Here is a 23,394-nt window from a genome sequence, read left to right as displayed (position 1 = left end):
AGCTCACCGCATATTTCATTACAGCAGCCCTCTCCTACTTAGGGATTAATTAAAACGCATCGCAAAGATCAATATTCTATAATTTGCCCAAGTGAATGATGGCGAAGGGAAGACTTTGTTATAATAAGTGTTTTAAGGGGTTTTCTGAGTGCTGCGACGTGATGGACGCCCTCCTCTCTGCTCTCTTTTTCAGTGGACCCGTCACAAATTGGGAAAGGCACCGCTCTGATCACGGTGCTCGACATCAACGACAACGCCCCCGTCTTCGCCATTGACTACGAAACCCTCCTGTGCGAGAACGCCGTGCCAGGACAGGTAGGACCCGCGCGTCCCCGCGGGGGGTCCGAGCTTCCCAACTTCCCCCCTTCTTCCCTCTCCACGCCGCCTTGAAGTGTGACTCACAAAGGCAGCCTGCTGACTCTCAAAGCCATTAAAATTCCTTCCTGTTCCTCAAAACAAGTCCACGGCGCACACACTCGGGCTCCGGCTCGAGGTCATTCGAGGCAGACGGCATCATTAGTATGAGACACATCCTGGAGCTTTAATAGCAGGTATTGTAGGTGTTATCGTTCATTAGAGATGTTACTCTCATTTCATAGCGTCAAAGCCCACCAAATTAATGACGGTGCTCGACTCTGCTTGTGGTCTTAATCCCCAACGATATCAGGTGGTAATGTGGTACCTCACGCTGGGATGGAGCCGTGTTCCTCCACTGTTTGCCTCCGTGTAATTAGACGATGGCCACGGAGGCCGGCGGGGCAGAGACGGCACGGCGGCAGCGTGGAGGGCGACCGCGGGATGCTGTGGGGGCTTGAAGATTGCATCCAGGAGAAGCGGGAAGGCCAAGGAGCCGCCGCTGCCGCCATGCATCACGCTGTCCCTGTGTTTAGCATTTGGCCTCATCGTTGCTAAATGACTTGTGTGATTCATCCGCTCCTGGCATTTGGAAAATACAATCAGACGGGAAGGGTAAAGGAGGCGTGCAGACCTGAATAAGTACGATTGATCAGAATGATGCATAGCGTTTGGAATGGCTATTAGACCCATTTAAATATGTTATTTGCGTTCATACTTTGCCGTTGTTTGTCACCGTGCTCACAGGAGAGTGAACAAAAATGGCAAATGATTTCATTTGCAAAAGCGAGAGCCTATTATTCATGTGTTTATTTGTGTTCGTGTGTGCGTGTACGCATGATGCTTGACCACGGTGACTCTTCTTTTAAATGAGGCTGCAGAGCCTCGCAGGTATTGTGGATTTTTTTTTTTAGGCTTTTATCCGTGTTTGAGTTTTTGAGGTATTTTTGTGTTTGACTCGTCAAAGGCACAATGCTGCTCTTTGTATGAAATTCAATATACCTTGAGGTATTTGGAGATGCTCCCAAATATAAGTACAACTCATCAGACATTAGCCTCAGGGTGCCGAGTGTATACGCGAATTAATATGGCCTCTGGATTCGACGGCATCATTATTGAAGGATGCGTTCTACCAGAGCTGAAAGTCTATTTTTGCTTAATGATCCTTCAACGTATCCTCACGCGACCGTTGCTGCTCACTGACATTAAATTGAGAACAACGCAAACGACGATCCATCGCACGTCAACACTCGCTGACTTTTGTGCTCAACAGATAATTTGTACGTTCTCCCCACTAGCACCTGATAAATTATGACGCGCAGACTATGACAACGCTGAAACAAAGTCATTCCCCAACAATCAAACCGCGCCCCCGGGGACCTGGCGACAGCCACGGCCCATGACGGCATCATCAGCGGGAAAAGGTACAGCAAATCTGTAATTACTCAGCTGGAGCAGACGGATTGCTTAGTCGATGCCGGCGAAAGCTGAGCGGTGAGACCATACCCCCCCCCCCGGCGGGGGAGGCCTCCGCCCCCGTCCGCCCGGCACGAAGCAACGCCGCATTCAGATTCCGTCCTCGTGGTCCTAAAGTGCAGCCGTCGTAAAACGAGCTACCGTAGTGCCTCCGTTTAAAAGGCAGCGTCGGGTCTGCGGCGTGTGGGGAGGGTCCTGAACGTCCCAGAGGAGCCGGGGAGTGGACTCGACCCGGCTGCTCAGCGAGTTCGGCCTGAGATTACGCCGCACAGGTCCAACAGTCACCGGCTACAACTTGGAAACGTCTCAGCTGTCGTCTCCTACGTGGAACTTTGTGTTCTACATGCGATCGCTTCCCACCGCGTCGTCACACAGGAGCTGATTCACCCTCCTGCACCGGCCGTCAGCCTGGATAATGAAGGCAGGCGAAATGGAAATTCCTTCATGAAATTTACACCCAAAAGCAAAGAGCAAAGCGGAGGAGATAGGTTGACATTTGAATATGAAAACACTGTGTGAATTACAACGAGGTGTCGGCGCTCTGTTAGCAGTGTGGACTTGTAACCTGTCAGATGTGCGCTCCACCACCCCGCTGAGTCCTAATTAATTAAAATACTCCCGTTGTGTACTCTGCGTCCGGCCGCTGCGGTCGGCTGTGCTCGCCGCGCAGGCTTCTCTCTGAGCACCCGCAGACACTGTCACGCCCATCGGCTCGTCCGCCGCTGCGACCAAGATGAAATAATAACGTTTGCCGGTCGGGGCCGGGGTTGACTCTGCGGCTACGTAGCACAGATTAGCGGGGGAGCGCGGGCATGGAGCAACCTGCCATTCCTCCGGCCTCATTAAGGCCGTCCGTGGCGCCGGCTCTCTCCAGAGATGCCACTTGTTCCGGATCATCAGTGCGTCTGTCTTCTGCGATAATATTAATTGATGTTATGATAGGGTGGAGGGGGCAGGGGTGGTGGCGAACGGGGGGGCGGGGAGGTCACGTCACACAGCCACTTCAGTGTAACCATTACATACATGAGTGGTCCCCTGCCCCCAATCTGCTCGGCGGCCCCTCCCGGAGGGGAACCAGCAACCCTGAGAGGCCTGTGAGGACGGAGGGTTCTCAGACAGGCGGTGGTGCGAGATGCAGCGGGTGATCTGCAGGTTTATTACAGTTCTTGGCTGATTCCTTGAGCTTTAGTGTTATTGAGTTTGTGAGTGAGCGGGGGTCAGCAGCTGTATTTCTGCACATCCCAAGTCATCATCTGAAAAAAAAACATCTGGTCAAGTTTGTGACAGTTGTCTTTTCTGCCGCAGCGAGAGGAATAGCAGCGCGCTCGCTCACTCGCTCGGTAACTAGTGTCTCCACTGTCACATCATTCACACAAACAACACAAAGCATCTTCACACTTCCAGTCGTCATTCAAATTATCAGTTTGTTATAGGTGTCGCGTCAAGGTGGGAGATGAAAGCAGATATGTCACGGCACAGGGGACGCGTAAAGTATTACTGTGTGGCAGCATATTGTCTGTTCTATAAAAAGACAGAGCATTGAGCAAATTTAATCTTAGTTCTCTCCAGGAGTCACTTTAGCCTCAGCAGTTCTGACGCGTCAGGATCATGCCAACAAACGTCGGTTGTGACAAGACGAATCTCGGCATCTGACTCAGGCAATCGATGTGAAATGAGGCAGTCGGCTCAGAAAGAGAGATTGAAAAATGACATTTGTTGAATAGCGGGTATTGATTACCGTTGAATTTATCTACAGCGCTCTCCGCATGTGTGTGTGTGTGTGTTTGTGTGTGTGTTCGTGAGCCAGCGTGATGACAGCAGGGGGTGGGGGTGGGGGGGGGTGGTAGGTTCTGCCGCTGAACAAAGTTATGAGTGTCACACGTCGGCGGTGTCGGGGCGTCGATGTCGTCGGAAGCCGCCGCCGCGGTGCCGCGCCGAGCGAGGGGTGTGAAAGCTGCGGGCCCACCGCTTCCCTCGTCAACACAACCCCTGGTGACAGCTGTCATCGCCATGGCAACCAGTGCCACCTATTCCAGCCGCTGCTTATTTATACTCTTAGTGCAGCTTTCAAGTGGCTCGCTTGATCCCGCCGTGTGAGTCACCTTCCAGCCGGGCTTCAGGTGGCCGGATTCTGATAATTACGGCTTCATGACAGCTGAGAGAGCGGGTTTCAGAATCAGCGCCGGCCGTCGAAGACAGGGGGAGCGATACTTAAACGTGTCGGATAGCTTCGCACAGCTAAGAGCCCACTCGCCTCTGTCGCTCCTCATTATAGGAGCCGAATTTGAGCCAGTTCCTTCGATCAGCACCTCTGCGACGACAGATGCTCCAGTGAATTCTGGTTCTTCACATACTATAAATGTTTAGGACAATGAAATCGCCACTGTTTGAAGCGGATGCTGGTGAGAACACAGACGTTTGAGGTGGCGCGCTGTCTGATGTGGACTCTCAGTATTTGGCCTGCGAAGGCTCAGTTCACTTTTCCAGGTGGCGCAAACTGGATCCAAGTCACCAGACTGAGTCTTCAATGGAAGCGACCAGACTGGTTTGGGTCGGGATGAAAGGAGGCAGCTTTTTTGGGGGAGTTATACCTGGAGTTTTAGGACCTAACGGTCCGAATTAGCAGCGAGCCAAAACAATGTCCGGGATGAAATTCATTATTTCAAGCATTTCGAACCACAAATTTCATCACAGCTTCTTAAGGATACATAATACAGATGGAAATCTGATAAGGGTTCATACATTTTTCCGTGTGTAGAAGAAGCCTCAAGTACTCTGTAAAATCGATGGATAAAAATACTATCTTGTATTTAATGAAACTTGCCAAATTAACGCGACTGAACAAATAACCCCAGACTCTGCCTATGGTCACGTGTGGCCTCGGTTACTCAGTCTCCCCCAGCAAAGCCACAAATAGAGATAAGCTTCAACCTTTGTCCTTTTCTATCCGCTGTGATCTGACGCTCAGTCATGTGTGAACCCTAAACCCAGTAATTCTGTGATTCATAGGCCTCCTCAATCTCGCCCTGCGACAGACACCACTCTGCTGCCACTGTTAATGTCGTTCCCTCAGAATTTATGTGTGCATCCCTGCCTCTCTGCTCGCGTCTCCCACTCGGCCCATTAGAGAATTCCCCACCAGAGGTTCTCAGGAGCGCCTTGCATCAGAGCCGCGCTAATGAAAGGTATTATACATTACAAAGTGTTTGATTTAAGGATGATTTACAGTCCTTTCCTTCTGCAGTGAAGAATGAAAACCCTCCCCGAGATAAGCTGCGAACCCATCTGCAATATTCAGTGGACATCAAAGGGTTCAAATTGTGTATAAGGATTCATCGTCGGTGTAGAAAGCACAAAGAGAGGTTTCTATCAGATGTGGAAATTTCCATAACAGAGTGAGAGGCATGTGAGTTATTATGATCCCGGAATCAATGGCAGCTTTCATGATATGCTGCCGAGCATGCACGCGCTGCATGTTCAGGCGCCCACCTGCCGGTGATCCGGCGCCGGCACAAACATCGCTTCTGTCTGTTTATGCGCCAGATATCACAAATGTTGAGCCGGGGCCGATAACCTTTGCAGGCGGGGCCTCGCCCGGGCTGCGACGCATATTCGCCACGAGGCGCGATCCGTTTTGCCGATAAAAGAGCAACTGTTTTAATGTTGTTAAGACACAGAGTAAAACATTCACACACCCCCTCCCCCCACTTGCCAGTTTTAATAATTGGCAGGATGTCATTTACCACCTACACCAGCCCCTAATACCTGACAGCTTGTAACCAGCAGCATTTAATCACGGCTGACAACTGATAATCCAAGTCTCAGCGCTGATGGATCGTTTTCCCTTTTTTCTTCCTCTTCTTTGCCCTTTTTTCTATTTTTATGTTTCTTAATTGACTTTTGTGTCTTGATGTTCGTCGCCCAGCTTTTCGGGGCTGGAACATGTGATAATTCCGTCTGAATCGCTCGTCAGATGCTCCTGGATGGCGTCCATGGGTGTGAGTTGTCACGGGGTTGAGTTTCTCTGCGCCTACAAAGGATTCAGGACTCTTGATGTAAATTTATAGGGACACTGCTGCAGTAACACCCCCTTTGATGGCCGCCGTGGTGGCCATCATTTGTCCTCTATATAGCATGTTTGCGTGTGATATGCTTCTCCTGTTCAGCATGTACTGAGTCAGACTGCTCTGTTTTTCTTGCTCTAGCACAAAGGAAACTGAAATTAAAGCTCAGTATTTTCCCTTTTATTTATTTTGCTGGAAATAAAAACCCGATTTCCAGATAGCGTGTTTGTATGAATAGAAAAACCACAGCACACGATGGTGGGTGTAAATAAACGTGTTTATTTGGTAATTTCATTTCCTGCCTTATTTATAGTTGTCAAAGCTGCTAGATAGTGTAATAAAGCGAGTACGACTCTGTTTAGTCCCGAGTTCGGAGGCAGGATGAAGTGGGCTGAAACAACTAGCAGTCACTCGTTTCACTCTCGGATTTGAATGCTTGTCGTGCGATCGCCTGCAGCGAGAGCAGCCTCCATCATGAGTCACTTCATACTAGTAATAATGAAGAAAGGCCTGGATGCATAGAATATGCAGCACCAGATAACTACCTTCCTTTAGAATTTATTTTAATATCTGGTCCAAGCAGGCAGAGTCGAAAAGGTTAAACCCTTTAATGGCCTTTTTAATCCTTTGAATAACATCATATTTAACAACGTGCACTCACTACTTTTTTTAGAAGTGGGTCAGATTATTAAATTGTCATTATTAGGAGGCGTCGGTTTTGACTGCTGCATCTCTGTTGGTCCCCACAGAGAAGTTGCTGGACAGAGAAGTCCCTTCCCCAAAACAAAGCACTTCACTCGCGTGAGGTTGCCAAATAAGCACTTACTGTACCTCAAGAGACAAACGGCGGCCAGACATTACAAAACGGATCGTTTCCATCAATCAGAATTGCTTCGATTATTCCAGTTCACTCGCAGGCCTGATTTGACTTGTAAGAGAGATTTATGTGTTGGCGCGCATAAATCTGCGACACGGCGGAAAGCGGCGGGTAAACAAAAGGCTCGGCGGCTGAGCTCTCCTCAAACTGCTACCATGAGGGACGGCAGCCAGCTCCTACTGCATGCGCACATTAAACAATTTACAGCCTGAGTTAACGCCTAATCAGCCGGTCACATCGGATAAGGATCAGCAGGGTAACTATCTTAAACGTGCTCGTGTGTGTTCCCGGCGTCCTCAGGTGATCCAGACCATCAGCGCCGTGGATAAGGACGAACCTCTGAGTGGCCATCGCTTTTACTTCGCCCTCGCTGCCCCGGCTGCCGGCAACCTCAACTTCACCCTGCGAGATAATAAAGGTGCGCTGCCTTACATGTTATTGTTTGATGTTGCCTCCGGGCGGCCCGGTCCTGCTGTTTATTCTGTGATTATCTGTGGTTAAATGGAAGTTGAACCTCTGAGGGACTTTTTCCTGCACCAACGTGTGCGGCAGTGTTTATTAGGAGATTTGAATTGTGAGCCCAGTTTGAGGCCTAATCACTCCTGTAACTAAAGCAGCTCAGGTGATTTTAGCCAAACCCTTCATCCTTACACAGGAAGCATTAGTACAATAGTTACTATGGCAAAATAAAAAAAATAAAATATATATATATAAATATATATATATAACAGTTCATTGCTATGTTCACCTTGTCTGCAGTCAATAATTACATCTGTTCTCATGAGAACAGGCTTTTATTGAAGCATAACCGCTACTAACCAGTGGTTACAGATGGCAAATGTTCTGTGATATCTTTACTGGTGTCGTGTCCACAGTTCAAGCCTTATTCATTCTTGTCACAACATTAAAATCAGTAATACCAGTAAAGAGTAAACATCATCCTGCTGCTAATACATGGTATAACATAATTGTATGGACCCTGTAGGGACCAATTTGAAGTATGACTAAAATTCTAGATCCTTGGCAAAGGTCCATGTTTCCGATGGAGCCTGTTGCACGCGGCTCTGACATCAGAAACTCCTCTGAGTGAATTGCTAGTGGCCTTCAGAGTCTGTAAAAGGTGTTGGTCAAGTTAGGCACGGTCTATTTGCTGCTTACTTCCTTTGAATTGAGCCTGGCAGCGGTGCAATTGACACTTTGGCCGTATCTCACTCCGACTCTCTGCATCCGCCTTGTATGTACCTCGACGCGGGGAGACGGAGCGCGGAGTTACTGGCGGCTGCCGGCGGTGGAGCCATAAGTCTGCTGTGACAAGGCCCTCGCCGGCCTGCTTTTTCTAATTGCCCATCAAAACCTACAGTAATGCAAAAGCAAACTTCCCTCTGCAGGTGGAGATACAGTAACTGGGCTCCACAGCTCTGTTCTGCTCAGCGCTACGTAGGTCTCTGTGTACTACATCACACAATAACTTAACCCTAACAACAAGCTGGAAGTGCCTTCGTTGCACAACAATGTGCTTCCACCTACACTGCAACCAGTAGGTGGATGAAGGAATTATCTCCTATAGCGAAACCTAAATGTTTCTTTGTGTAGGACACTGTCGCTGTGAGCACGTGCAGAGCTGATAACCCTCTGAGCTACAGTAATGACCCGTGTTGAGTGTTTTGTTCACACATGTGGGACGAGGCGACGCTTCACTGGGAGCGGCCACTTTGTGCCACAGGATCTAGTTAGAGTAAAAATATGCAGTTTGTCTTTTGAGGATGATTTTAACCCAGCACTGAGGTTTGTTTGGGGCTGTTTGCTTTGTGGAGAACAGCATCAAGGCCCAGTCTCACAAAACTAAATCAAGTCAGCGCGAGCCTCCCCAGAGAGCAAATAACAGACAAATTAACAATTTAAGCCTTTTATTTTGAAATCCATCACAGCTGTTATCAACCAACCGCACGTTTACTTTTACCCGTGAGAGCATTTTACTGATTTTAATAACGTGGCATTTACAAGAGGAAATATCTCTATGGTAATTTTTCCACCTTGTTCTTAGACATCAGAGAGCGATCTGACTATCACTCAGGAAACAAAGGCGTCGCTCTTCAAGGCTAAATCTACATTTCAATTGTGACTCGCTTTGAAAGTGCGTTTGGGTCTGTTGATATAGTCGTGAATCGGGGTTCTAGCGGCTGTGCTGCATTGTTCTGTGGCGCTGCCTCGCTCCCTCTCATATGCTTCAATTTCATATAAGATTTCACCAGAGCCTGTTATTAGGCAACAGGTGGTCAAGACCAGGGAGAGACGCCGCAGTGTGTCATGTAATGAATTGTGTTAATGACACCATCTGTTTGCGTTTTAATACTGTAAAATCATTCTGAGCTGCACAACCAAAGCACAGCAACGGTTTCCGAGTAGAAGTTAAGCCTCCTGCTTGAAATGCTAACTAAACACAGCTTCCCAAGGCTTTTTTTTCCCACAAATCTGCTCCATGTACGCTTTGCTCATTTATTTATTTTTTTTCTTCCACAGACAACACAGCGTCCATACTGACGAGGCGGGGCGGCTTCAGGAGGCGAGAGCAGCCCATGTACCGGCTGCCGGTGCTGATCGTGGACAGCGGGAGCCCGGTGCTGAGCAGCACCAACACGCTGTCGGTGCGCGTGTGCGACTGCGACTCGGACGGCGTGGCCTTGTCCTGCGGAGCCGTGGCCTACACGGCCACCGGCCTGAGCACCGGCGCCCTCATGGCCATTCTGGGCTGCATCCTCACACTTCTGGGTAAGACTTTTACCTCGTTGACCAAAAAAAAAGGGAATGGATCGTCTCCTACCTGATGATATATACCTGAACTTCCTTTCCTGAGGTGCTAATTATTAAAATCTAAGTTCAAGTACCTTGTAATTAAGGGCAGTGTTTGAATGAATGTCAACCTGCAACTACCTGTCACATTTCAGATGCGAGCCATTAACCAATAACTCACAGGAATTAGCCCAGATCATTACAACCGCTAATTCACACTGTCAGTGCAGTCGCTACACTTACGTCGACGTCTGCGGGACGTAGTGTGAGCAGACGCTAGCAGATAGCGAGAGCTGATGTGCAGGAAGGCAATTAAGCAGCGGTATCAGCAGCTCCAAGACTCAGACGGGCCAGACTCTTCGCACCAGGAGCAAATATTTAACTGGGTGGAATACAGAAATGTGAAAAGAGTTCCTATTGGTCTCCTGCTCAGGAGTACCGGGGCTGTGGAAATGCTACTGCTATTTATCCCAAGCACATTTAGCAGGAAAACATCTCCGATTATAAATTGAGGAGTAAATGCTGGTCCGACCTGTGGAGGCGGGTTCAGAGGAATGACTAAATAATAGGACTTGAGGAGAAACAAACATTTCCAGATTCCACCTTTTGGCCCTTTAATAGTTTAATGTGATTGTTTGCATTAAAAGTTGAAGCCAGTTGATTACTAGGTGCTGTACCTGCGCCACCAACGCCGCCTACCTCCGTGCTCACAGCCCATCCAGGCGTTTCCTCGCGGCTCCATGTTCCTCAGAACTGCTGAATATGTTAGAGGAGACTTGCTCAAGTTGCATCTCGAGGTCTCGAACAGGTCAAACCTCCGGGGGGGATATCTTCCCCTCGTTTTTTTCTCTTTGGTAAATACACATGACCCAGGTCAGTCGGCTCTGAAGAGCAGCCGGGATGTTTACGAGTGCTTACCAGTGAAACCCTGCCAACATCATCAATTAGCTCCAGTGGATACGCTGGAAGATTCAGAGTGAGACGCTAGCGTTCATTCTGGGGCTTGCTCACCAAACTGAACCCAGAACCATTGAAAGATGTCGTTACGGCGACTTCCTCTACAATATTCTATTCTGTTTGTCCAGTCTGCCGGAGAATCAAAGAGAATATTAGTCCATGAAGTTAGAATTCCGCAGCTTTTTTATTCTCTAACTTAACGTCTCCAGAAACTTTTAATAAAACCTTCTATTGCCACTTGCGATTATGTGTCATTTATGTGACAGCCGGCCCCTCCTGCACTTGAACGCACCACAGTGTAATGATGTGCACAGAGGAATGTGCGCCTGGAGGCAGCCTGAGTCAGTGATGAGGCTTCAGATTTCAGACTGTTTTCTCATCTGAGGGAGCCGTGACGCCGGCGTCCCCCTGGTGCGGGTTCCACTGCTTAACTCTGCCACTTAAAGGCTTTTGGTACTGTACGGAACTGTATGGAAAAGCGCAGTTCAAGGGCGTGCGCTCGGTTCCGTCACGCCATATGTTCAGATGTTGGTAAAGACGCTTGTAAAGGCGCTGATTAGCATAGCCTTAAAGGCGACGCGGCGCATAAAAACCCACAGACGGTGTCGCCCCATCAGGGCTCCATCAGAGTCGCGCTGTAGTTTAACGCTCAGGTGAGCTTCATGGAGCGCCGAGGAGGATCTGTGCGGCGTGTACAATAACTCCAATGACTTCTTTGATGGGGTCAAACTCGCCCTTTTCATCCCAGTCCCCTTGAAGTTCGCCTGCTCCTCTGTTACATCAGAGAATGCGTTGTGCGATAAATGGAAACTTCAAAAGAGCAACAGGGGGAAAGACGTGGTGGCGCAACCCTGAACCGAGCGGCTCTGCTCGGCTCGGCTCGGCTCAGCGTGGCCTCGGGCCACAGGCTGAGAACTAATGGCCTCCATTTTAATATACCTCCAAGTTGCCTCGCGCGTGTTTGTGAGCGTGCCCTTACTGTCCCCATCCGTCCGCTCCGCTCAATGGCAGCGGCCCCTTTGTTTCGCTCCCGCTTCCTCTTTGTGCATATTCACGGCCGTTTCCCAGCATGCCTCCCTCCTCTTTGTCCGCGCTCCTTCTAATAACGGGCCCGCGTGTGCGGCCGCGCCGCGCAATCCTTTTCCTCTTTCTGATCCTCCCTGACGGTCTTCCATCAAAACCTCTCCCGATCGGCAGGCGGCAAATGATTGCGCGTGATTGTATTGTTTTAGACGAGGCCGGGGCCGCGTCTCGCTTCTCGCCGTCCTCGGATGCTGTCACTCTCCAAATCCGCTTCTTTTCCTTGCTCCATCAATCTCTCTCTTTCTTATCAGGTGAGAGGAGCGCTCACTCCCACTGGCAGCGCTGATTGTAGTTATCTGAGTCCAATAACTACGATGGGCGTTGGAGGGCTCTTCAGAGCGCCACTCCTCCTCATATTAGTATGCATCGCCTGCGCCGCGGAACTTTAGTCGTAACAGCTGATACAAACTGTGCCGTTTCCACCTAACTGCCTATAACCTACATACCATAGCGCTGTGTCCACATTAGCTCTGGCTCCACGTCCTCATAAGCTAAGTGGTCATTAATCAAACGGAGGTATTTTTAGATTTAATCGCTGAGCTTGTCCTCTACTCCTTACAGTAATATTCCTGAAAATACCTGGGCACAGAAATGTTTTTGCCAAAGACATTTAAAACCTTCTCTTAATGATACAGCGACTTTTAGATGAGACGCCCCAAACTACTGAGGGTTAGGGTTAGTACAGTAAGTATTGCTCAATCCTCCCGAGGGCCAATTAAGACATTACGTAGCTCTCCAAACCTCCAGGCAGTTATTTCTGTCTGAGTATTGCTTATCAGACTCGTTCCATAAATCACCGTGTCCATTCATCTGTCTCTTATTTTACTGTCTGCCTCTTAGCCGTCTGTCTGCGGCTGTATTTATGCGTCTGCGTTCCGACAGGCGGCCATTTCTTTTTCAGCATGACTGTGCACATTATAACCCGCAAATGACCTTATTAGATTTTTATGGATACGCAAAGTAATTAATTGTGATTGTTGCAGCCCTGGTTGACATGTTAAAAATAAAAAAAAGTAGGAGGAGGTTTTAAATCCAGTTAGTCAACTAAGGGAGTATCTGTCTTGCTAACGAATCCCATGAAAGGCTGCAACGACGTCTTGTGAGGGAATTGCTAACAACTTGCAGAGGAAAACAGAGAGCGAACAGTAAAAATAAACTAACTAATGCACAGTTAAAAGTGTGATGAATAGCAAGGCAGACACAGCAGAAGCTGCTCGAGTCGTGAAACCTAAAGCACATGAAGAATAAAGGGGCTTTTGTACTTGCTGATGCGTTCCTTGCCCTTGGTCGCCTCGTCCAGGACGCCGTTCGTAACGACGCCTCTGTTTCCTCCCGCGCTCCCGTCGGGGCCTGATGTTCTCTGATCCCATAGTTACAGCCGCTGGTTTATATGATTGAGTTTGTACAATATTATTATACGTATATTGATATTTTGGAGAAACAAACAGCTGTTATTTCTAACCTTATTGTAAAGGTGCTGCTGCCTGCAGACGTAACTAGGAATAAGACATCGTTAATAACCCATAACTCATGGTGACTCAGGCGGCTCAGCTGTAGATAAATTGCTGTATTGTTCTTGCATTAACACATGCATGAGGTGTGTTCTTTATTACATCCCTGTAATATAACATGCATGATCTTCTCATGTTTAATGTATGAAATCATGCATGAATTCGTGATCATTTATGCAGCGCTGCCGTGCCGTAAAGCGCCCTTTAAGAAAGGAGGGCTCCAGTTGCACTCGCCGCTGATTAAGACCTCTCCCAACGTGGCACTGCAGCACAAAGAAACAGGAAGTGTGTGTGGGCGAGGAAGGCAATAATCAGTTCCAGGTTCACCGGAATCACACGGCGCCTCGAAAAGTGCTAATGAGAAAGTGAATTCAATGATGCTCAGCGGTAAGAAAAGGGCAGCCCAGAAAACTCACCTTGCTCGCTATCGATCGCGTGGGGCCCGAGCCTTTAAACAATTCAATTACAGCAAAAGGCTTTGTAACATGAAATTGATCTGCTTTACTTCTGTTTTTCATTTAGTACATCATCCGTGTGACGCGAGCGGCGGGTTTTTTCTCGTCGCCCTCGTCCCGCGGACGCGCCGATCTCCTGTGCGCTCCCTCATCCGGCCGCTCGTCCCCATGGGAACGCGGTCGGACGTTGGCCCATTTCCAGGCCGTGACGCATCATAGCCCGCTTTCTAGCCATCAAACCCTAAAGAGCTTTGCTGGAAAGCACCGAGAATATTCCATTTCAATGTGCCAAGTTGTAATTCACTTTGGAGAAGCCATGGTGAATTGAAAAGAATTTAAAATGACTCAAGTTCCTGAAATCTGAGGAAACAATCTTCCACAGAGATGTTTGGCATTCTCTCTCAAAGCACTAAAAATGTCATGGATATTAGTAGTGCTATTAGACTAGCGGGAGCGTTCCAGGAAACGCTGGGTAGAGATACTCGCGCTGCTGCTGCAAGGTCCTAGCAGTCGACACAGAGTCGACCCATTCGTCTCCCGCAGCCTCTGCTACCTTCCATCTCCTCCATTTGCTCTCTTATTAGAGGGTGCGAAGTGGTATTTGAATTTGGTTCCCGGGCCTCTGACGGCGCCGCCTGCAGTAGCTCAGCGCCGAGAAGGGAAAGAAATATGGGCTCGCCGAGCGATATTTCACCGGCACCGGCTTGACATTGATGGATAGAGGATCATTAGACATTTGCCAGTTTGCTTGGGTGTAGAGTTATTTTCAGCAATAATGTATGGGAGAGGGAGCCGGGCTGGTTGGACCTCAGAGCGCCGCGGATTCCAGTTCGGTGGAGTTTGGTTTCATGTCCCAGAGCAAAATGTAGACGCAGACAAACACAGAGGGGACAGTTGGTGTAATAAACCTTGATGGAAGTCACTGTCCAACAGAATTATTGAACTTCATATGTTGTCTGTTTTATATAGAGGATTTTACCCTTTTCCAGCCTTTAAATCAAAACCCAAACGTGACATCTCAGCATCACTGCCTGTGCATATGTACGTCAGTCAACATTGACTACGAGCCGTCTGCCTCCCTCCACAGTGATGGTGCTGCTGATTGTGATGATGCGTCGGAGGAGGAAGGAGCCTCTGATCCTGGAGGAGGAGAGAGACATCAGAGAGAACATCGTCCGCTACGACGACGAGGGAGGGGGGGAGGAGGACACGGAGGCCTTCGACATGGTGACCCTGCGCAACCTCAACGTCATCAGGGACCCCAGCGTGCGGCGGGACGTCACCCCCGACACGCCCACGTTCTTCCACTACCCCTCAGGCACTCGCCCGTCCTACAAGTCCCTGCCGGACAACGTGGTGTTCCGGGAGTTCATCTGGGATCGACTCAAGGACGCCGACGTGGACCCGTCGGCGCCGCCGTACGACTCTCTGCAGACGTACGCCTTTGAAGGCAGCGGCTCCGTAGCCGAGTCCTTGAGCTCGCTGGAGTCTCTAAGTACAGACTCGGATCAGAACTATGACTATCTCAGCAACTGGGGGCCGCGCTTCAAAAAGCTGGCCGACCTGTACGGCAACAGCGACGGCGCCGCCGTCTTCTCATAGCCTCTGAACTCTCCTATCGGACGTTACAACATAAGAGTAAATTATTGTCGAAGAAATGATTTTGTCTGCCTTAGCGCGCCGGAGGAAAAGATTCAAAGACAACAAAGACAGATTGAAAGAAAATACTTTGACTTCAAAGGTTTTTGTGTTTGTTTACCTCCTTGTATGGATTTTTAAAGGCGTGCCGGGGCGAGCTTGACACTGACTTCAAAAGTGGCTTGAGTGGAGGAAACCTTGCGCGCGAGGAGACATTAAAGGTTTCAGATTTGGGGCCGGCGTCCAAGCGCTGACTGCTGAATGCATACATGGTGGAGCGTTTCCGCGGCGAGGCACGTGTCCTTTGGTTCCAGCGACGGGCACCGGCCCAGCGCTCCTGCTTTGATGCATTCCTTTGCTATCTTTGTGCTAAAAAAACATAAAAGTTTCTCATGAAATGCTGCGTCCTTGGCGGCTAATCAGTAGTCACTTGACTGTTCAGATGGATTTTGACAACTCTCTACTGTAGTTTTTTTTTTTTTGCTGTTGTTGTGGTTGGAGGAGCAGGGTGATGAGGGAGCGTTTTTCATGAACATCTAAATACGGAGCCTCGTTATTCGTGGACTCCGTCATACCTCTCAACACTGTATGAAAGGTGCAAGTGCACAGATACAATGAAGTGTAAACAAGTAGTTGATGTGCTAAGGAAACGATATACGATATAAGTGCAAATAATAAAAAGAACGGCGCTGTCGTCAGTGTGGTGTCTCCTCTAGGTGAAGCAGGAAAGCGCATCATTTCTCTTAACAATACATTTTGCAAACGTTGCAGCGTATTTGTCTGTTTTCCTTCCTTTCGCCTTTGTATTGCCAAACTCAGTGTATGATTTCCGAGCTATTAAACGTCGGGATCCGTTGCTCTGCCTTTGTGCGAGGCAGGGAGCCTGGGAACGTCTGCCACATCAGACGGCGCCGCTGAAGGATCGCCCTTTGTTGTGCTTGATTACGAGATTCTCGCCAACCTAGAATCTAGAAAACAAAGCAGAAGGCGACGACGAGGAGCCGGCGTGAAGTGACAGCACTCACCTGGGTACAGCTGCAGTCGGTTTGTAAGTAAATGAATCTCGCTTCTGTAGTTTGCATATGTTGTCATTCAGAGGCGTCTGTGTGGTGGTGGCGGTGGAAGGACACTGTATGATAATCATAATGTGCCATTTTTTCCCACCTTAAGCAAATTATGTTACAGTTGGGTGTCGACATGTACAACCATTATGTATTATTATTTATTCTCAAGAGGCAGAATTGTGCAAATGTTTTTATCCTTTTGCTGAAAATAAAGTTGACATTCAGTTCCTTAAAACGCTGACGGGATTTCTTTATTTCTCTCTGAGCGCAGGTAAGAGAAGGAAGAGTCAATCCTAGCTATTTCTAATAGCAAATTACTGCACAACACGCTCACAATGATAATCAGTGACGTCGGGAATTCTTACTCTGGCTGAATTTTAAGAACTCGGAGAGAAGGTTCGAGGTGAAGGAGTGGAAAAGAGACGTTTCTCTTTTCTTAGCTCTTTGTAATGAGGCTTTTGTAGCTGAAAGGCCTTATCGAGACAAAGCACTGCGGCTGCACAAAGTGTGTGGTGTGTGTGTGTGTGTGTGTGTGTGTGTGTGTGTGTGTGTGTGTGTGTGTGTGTGTGTGTGTGTGTGTGTGTGTGTGATGACTGCCAGGCAAACCATCGGCCATCTGAGCAGCCCTGTGCAAATTAGCTGCAGTCTGCCACTGTGTGCGCTCAGATACTGAACTTAAACATGGTTTAGTATTTAGGTTGGAGTTAGGAGCAGTGCTAATGACCTCAACAGACTCCACACTTATCATTACTTACTTCTAGTCCACAAGCTCCAGGCCTCAACATCCAAAAACACACGAAAAGCCGCTCTGAGTCGTATTTTGTCATATTTCTAATTCCATTGTGAAGTGTGTCCCTGACCTCAGCAAGTTAGAGAAGTAGCCGGGCGGCATCTCTCGCCGCCGCCTCCCGACACCACTCAGCTCCACGAGCGCAACCGACTGTCTAATTCATGGTGATGCAAGCGATTGCAAGGAACTTGTTATGCGTCGCTCCTCGGTAAATATGTCGTCTCCTCACAGGTATTGACATAGTTTCCGAAGCTTTGAACCTGGCAAAAACAAAATATCGGAGGTTTTCTTACACAAGTCGCGTGTAGCTAAGGTCAGAGTGGCTCATTAAGATGCAGCTTACACATGAGCTGCCTTCTGTTTTTTTTTTTAATGCACAGGTTGTTAGACACGGTGGCCTCTCGCAACCATCTCAGCAATAAAACATATAAAAGCGATTAGAACACGGTTAAAAGCAAAGCTTTCCCCTCAGAGCACATCATACGACAGCGTGAGAACATGGTGACATTGTCTGTACCTACAGACAATTATCCCATGTGTTTTCAGCTCTCGTAGGAAGTTTCAGCTTGTTATAAAATTACTGCTTTGTTTAAAAAAGACAGACAGATGTAGGACGCAGCAGGTGGAGGATAAATCCTGTCTGCGGCCAATAAAATAGGAGCAATTGCAAGTTTGAGGGAACTAGACTCGCAATTTGAAATGCAATGAGTCTGAAAACCCAAAAAGTGAATATAAAGTTTTCTGACACTGCTCCTTGTTGTTTATACACAAAACTCTGCATAACGTAATTCATCCTTCCCCACAAACGTGTGATCGCATTAGCAGGTTAGCTCGTTGGAGACAATAGAAATCCTCCAAAACCGAGCATCTATTGGAAAAACGGAAGAGGATAAATCCACCGGAGATCTTTGTGATATCACAGCCGGCAGATCACGCGTACGGCTCATGAGATTTCCACCGAGATAGACAGTAGCGTGAACACAGATATCTGAGGTGAACTCCGGCACTGATAGCAAGCAATTGTTCGTTTTGATTGAACAGCTGTCAATCAAACCCCCCAAAAAATCAGCAGAAAGTGTCTTAAATGCCCGGGGGCACTTACGAGCAATCAGAAACCCTCTGATATCATGGGCTCAATCTGAACCTTGGTTGATTACTGGAGTCGGCTCGGCCGCCTCGGCTGGGCCGGCCCTGGGCCGCTAACCGCACTTCACTCAATTCTTATCATAACCATGCATCATCAACAAATTGCCTGGACAAAGAGGATGCCCGCGTTTCCTCAGATTGTCGCTAATGGAGTTTGACCTCTCGGCCGCCTGTTAAAGAAATCTCTCTCTGCGACGCGGGTGTGAGTTCCTCCATCGCTCATCGCCGTCAGTGAGTAACGGCAACTGATCAGCAGCTTAATTTTCCCTATTATGATTTTGTTTTTCTCGTTTTAACAGGATGCGATGATGTGTTAATGAGGAGAATAATTCATTATAGATGTGAAGGTGAGGAACGTGCCTACACGGCGCAGCGCTCGGCTCCAACGCAGAGAGAAATTAGACGAAATATGAGCTTAACTCTGAGCCAACTGGGGACTAAGTCCTCGCATATTTATGCATGTGGGTGAATATGTAGTTCTGCGATTACCCAGCATGAAACAAAACTCCAAAGAGCCCGTCTTCGCTTTCTCGCTCTCGCGCTCACGCAGAGCAAAAATCAAAACAAATAACGCGCTGGCCGCGCGTCCCGAGGTGCCCGTTGGTGGCGGAGGAACGTGGCCGCGCTCCGATCGGCTGGACGGCTCCTCGCTGCTGCTTTGAAAGGCAGAAAAGGAAGGAAGGCGAGATCAAAGCCTGTTGCTGCACCATGTTTTATTCTCTGTTTCTCCCAGCTGCGCCCGCCTTCAGCAAGAGAAATGTCAGACCTCAGGTTTGTGTACTCCATAGTTCCACCCAAATTAGACTGGTCCCAGACCTGGGCAATATAAATAATTCTCTTGAGAGGTGTGTGTGTGAGTGGGAGTGCACCCGCTCGCTCCCCGGGCGCCTGGGGAACGCACGGAGCCGAAAACTGGGTCAAACTGGCAAGATTAGGGTAATAGGGTGCAAAAGAAAAGAAATTTAGGATAATAAGCATAAAACAGCTCAAATTAGAGCCGTCTCCGTCCAGACGAGCTGGATGGAGACGTGAGGTGAGGTGGGAGTGAAATGGAGGACGATCAGCAGGATCATCACCGGGTTCAGGCTCAGACGTGTCACAAGGCAACTGAGAGAACGAGTGAACTCTCATTGTAGAGTTTATGTGGACGTAGAAATATAGATTTTATGACGTCACTGTTCTCCTGTCTTTGATATATTAGTCATTCTTGTCTATAGTGTATCTGATCATAGAAATCCAAGATTTGCTTTAGTTTTGTTGTGTTGTGATTTTTTTTTCTAACTTTTTGAACTTCTGAGCTTTGAAATTTCAGCCTTGAAGAAAATACAGTCTTATTACATCATGACACGTCTCTGCTGTGGAAAGCTGAGGGAAACTCCTGCCGTCCGCGGATCGGGAGGACCATCTGCACAACCCTCGGCTGTCCTTCACTGCGGGCCACGCTGGAGCACGTGACCGCGGGTCCCGTACCAACGCGCTCGGAGCCTCGGCACAATGAAGAATTAAAGTAATTAGAAAATGATGCACCGACGCTCTCTCCAGCGATGATTGGCAAAAACCCGTCAGGGCAGCATCAGCATTAATGAGCTATAATCAACACAGGCCTAATTAGCAGTACTTTGTATTTTTACGTAGGTTTATCATCATTAGCCAAGCCTGGCTTGATATAGCGCTCAATGCGTGGGTGGCATAAGTGTTTGTTTATCATGTAGACATGGAAAATAGTTACATGCTACAACAGGCTCACTGAGGGGGAGTGGTTCTGCAGGCCCACATCTGCACCAGGAGGGGCTTAGGGCTAATTAGATCTCAAAAGACCCCGGAAACGGTGGAAGGAAACACGCAAATCTGAGCGAAGAGCGAGATTCACTGCTGATGTTTTGGGGGGTTTTCAGGTGAATTACGCTTTCAGATCAGGCCGACTAATAAATCTTCCATCAATGGGACTATTACGGCCCATCAGCAGCGCTTTAACGCCGCTTCCCTGCACTCCAGCGCCGCAGCGCCTTTAATTCCTGGCGCTGAGCTGATTGTCCGAGTCATAAAAGTTTGATTTCTGCCACGTGCTCCTCCGCTGACGCGAGGATGTGCGTCTGACACACCAAATGAAAATATCCATCGATCACGCGTTGTCACTTCCACTTTTTCTTTACACGCAGCGACTCCCCTGCTTAATAATTCACCGCCTGTTTTCCCTTTCTGTTGTGGTTTCAAGGTGCGAGTTTATTTTTCCAATAAAACCGAATGGCGCAATGAGAGGATGGAATTATGCTGGTTGTATTTAATTGAGTTTGACCAGGTCCCTGCTCGGTGTCGGTCTAATCTCCCCTCAGCACTGTCGACTCTCTCCCAGGGAGACACGGGAGGCCGATAAACTTTGAAGCTCGCACTGAGAACCTGCTCGCTGCACCCTCTGCATTATTCATGATGCAGAGGACTAGAGCATCTTCAAATGGCCTGTCATTTCCTTTTACCCTCCATCACAATGGCCATATGCTGCACACACTGGAGGAAGCAATGTGGGAAAAGCAATCTGCAGCTAAGCCCGGCCGAACAGGAGCGCGCACACACTGAGGCAGACGTTCACAGGTAAACCCGCACCGGGGGAGACGTGCTGCACAACTGGGAAAGCTTGGGAATTCGAAAATCTCTCGTGGCATATTTCAATCTGGTGCCATTCGAAAGTAACCTCCGCCCACCGGCCCAGCCTCTGCTGTCAGTGAGCACGATGCCATCCCAGTGTTCCTGCCAAACTGCGTCAGTGGTGAGAAGAAGAAAAAGTTACTGTATGAAAGGACCAACAAAGGCAACAATCAAAAAAAAAAAAAAACTGAAAAAAGTTTACAGCAGTATTTTCAAAGATGCTCTCAAGTTTCGTGACACTCTTGGAAAAGGTAGCGACATAATTGTTCTCATAGGAAATGAAAGATGCAAATCTCTCCCTGAGAGGTGCCGTTTCATTTCTTTTTTTTTTTCCCACAGCTAAACAAAGTGTGGAGGCGTAATGATTGTTTGACTATAAGTTGCATGGTCTTCAGTTCGCCTCAGATCTCTGACACGTTGTCAGCAGCCCCGGAGTCCTTCCAGCCGCCGTTCCGCTCCCTGTTTGTGTTTACAGAGTTTGTTTGCGTGACACCGCCGCACAAGGCACGTCCCTCTGAGGTAATTGGGACTGCCGTCATTTGGCCTCCCTAATGTCTGCCATTCAGCATTAACATATCATTAGCTCTATCTGGGACCATTCACTCAGAAAATTAGAGGTCTCTGTGGGCCCCCCCCCCGGCTCCATCAACGTGGCAGAACCACTTGACACCTTCTCTTTGTGGTTCTGCGCAGAGTCAGACTGACGACCGGCGTGGGAGCGAGACCGATGTTGCAGGTGGTTCTGCTTTTCGCTCGTGGCTGCCGCTGATGCGTAACCGTGACAAAGAATGAAACAGTCGTGTTTTTTTTTTTTTTCCTACCCATGACCTTCGGCGCAGCCGGCAGATTGTGCAACGTGATAAAATCGCGTGCGCGGTTCCCGATGGCTCACGTGGGTTGTCCCAGAGCAGCGTCGGCCTTAAAGTGATTCGTTAAATGCTACTGTAAAAACCTCGTCCTTGTTGAATGGTGGAGATGAACTGTGCTGTCTTTGAACCTAATGACAAAGCATCTGGTCGATTGTTCCTGTGCTGTGATGGAATTGCTGTAGCTCCAGCATTTAGTCTTAGTAAATACCTTGTTTTGACACCTGTAATGGCAGGAAGCCTAACTTGTTTTTGTTGCCGGCTGTAAATTGACGCTGTTCTTCTCCGGGATAATTAGAGGATAAAATTAAATCCACATAGAAATACCAAGCGTGCGTTGCCACAAATACCTCTGTCTGTTAGAGAAGAGCTGTGGCTCTGGATGTGTCCAAACCCAAGGTCAGCTTAGATTAGTCGCTGCACATTTCATCTAAATTTTCTCTCTCTCCCGCATGTAAAAATACTCCGAGAAGCAGATGCAGTCGAAATACTCCAAAGAAAGACGAGAAACAAGGCGATGAGCTCTGAGCAATAAATCACGCACAAAGACATGGTTGAGTTGTGTTTTTTCAACAGGACTCATAATCAAGTTTATTATATTAGTTTGTGTGTTCAGTTTTCAACTTATGCATCTGATGCGTATCAAAACCAAATCTACCTTTCAGTTATTTTCTACGGTATTTCCAATCAAAGCTGAGCTGACTCTTTTTGATGAACCACGCGAGCGAGGAAGCAACAATAAATATAGATTTGATATTTTGTAATTAACATAAAAAAGTGTTTTGCTCAAAGGGTTTAATGACGGTTCGGCTAAAAAACCACTGAGCTATATTTAGACATAAAATTCCTAGTTTGTGCTGTGGCTATTTTAAAACGTGGGCATTGATACAAGTGCGGCTCGATGTGAAGCTGGTGCTGATGCAATAGTCCATTAACTTGTCAAACAAGAGCGTGTTCATTTAGTTAATTATGTATCAGGTTTTAACTCTGCAGCACCTCACACAAACCAAGTGACATTTGTTTGTATTGTGATATAATACTTTTCCAGTTGAGGAACTGGTTATACATAAAATATGAACAGAAAATAAATGTTTGTTTTTGACTAATGAAGTAACTGACAGATCCCATATTTCATCATATGGCGTCGAGATCTAAACATAAATGTCACATTATTCACTGACATTCGTTACAAGCCCAGTGTTATTGCTTCTCCCACCGTGTTACTGCCATTATCATAAAACTGATTCCTAACACAGTCAGACATAAAGTCGGAGGCGCTCGGGCTCGTTGGTATCAGTCAAATAAAGAAAGCATCCTCCAGGTTGTGTTATAGCTGGCAGCTAAATAAAAATCTGGCCAGGGGACAGGTTTCTGGGCTCCCGACGGGCATTTCTCCGCAGGCGAGACAGTCAGTAAATATTTCCCACGGACGGCCATTAGTAATCGCCGCACTCCGGCGCTGGGTGATTCCAGCTCCGCAGACACAAGGAAGCTGATCCAATTCCCCGCATCCTGCAGGACACAGATCTGCATTTCCTTTGCACTTTGATGAAACAGCCGCCTTGCTGTCCGCCTCCATTAACGGCCCCTTTGATTTTACACTGCGCTCTGACAACACGGGCCGCGTGTGTGTGTGTGTGTGTGTGTGCGACGGCGGCGCGACGCCATGCGTCCGCCGCC

The 23,394-nt window shown here is 48.2% G+C and overlaps 1 protein-coding gene across 2 annotated transcripts in view; it reads left to right on the top strand.

Moving 5' to 3' along the window:
• The window catches only part of cdh7a (cadherin 7a), a 63,056-nt gene extending 46,552 nt beyond the window's left edge, over positions 1-16,504 (top strand). For both annotated transcript variants that reach the window (XM_029147508.3, XM_041070413.2), the window contains exons 9-12: positions 194-315; positions 7,072-7,189; positions 9,292-9,540; positions 14,655-16,504. In XM_029147508.3, the coding sequence (XP_029003341.1) occupies positions 194-315; positions 7,072-7,189; positions 9,292-9,540; positions 14,655-15,169 (1,004 nt within the window). In that variant the 3' untranslated portion in view covers positions 15,170-16,504. The remainder of the gene's footprint in view (positions 1-193; positions 316-7,071; positions 7,190-9,291; positions 9,541-14,654) is intronic.
• Positions 16,505-23,394: the final 6,890 nt, after the last annotated feature.

Source organism: Betta splendens, chromosome 4 (assembly GCF_900634795.4).
Source record: "Betta splendens chromosome 4, fBetSpl5.4, whole genome shotgun sequence".
NCBI classification, from domain to species: domain Eukaryota; kingdom Metazoa; phylum Chordata; class Actinopteri; order Anabantiformes; family Osphronemidae; genus Betta; species Betta splendens.
This window is presented reverse-complemented; position numbering and strand designations above follow the sequence as displayed.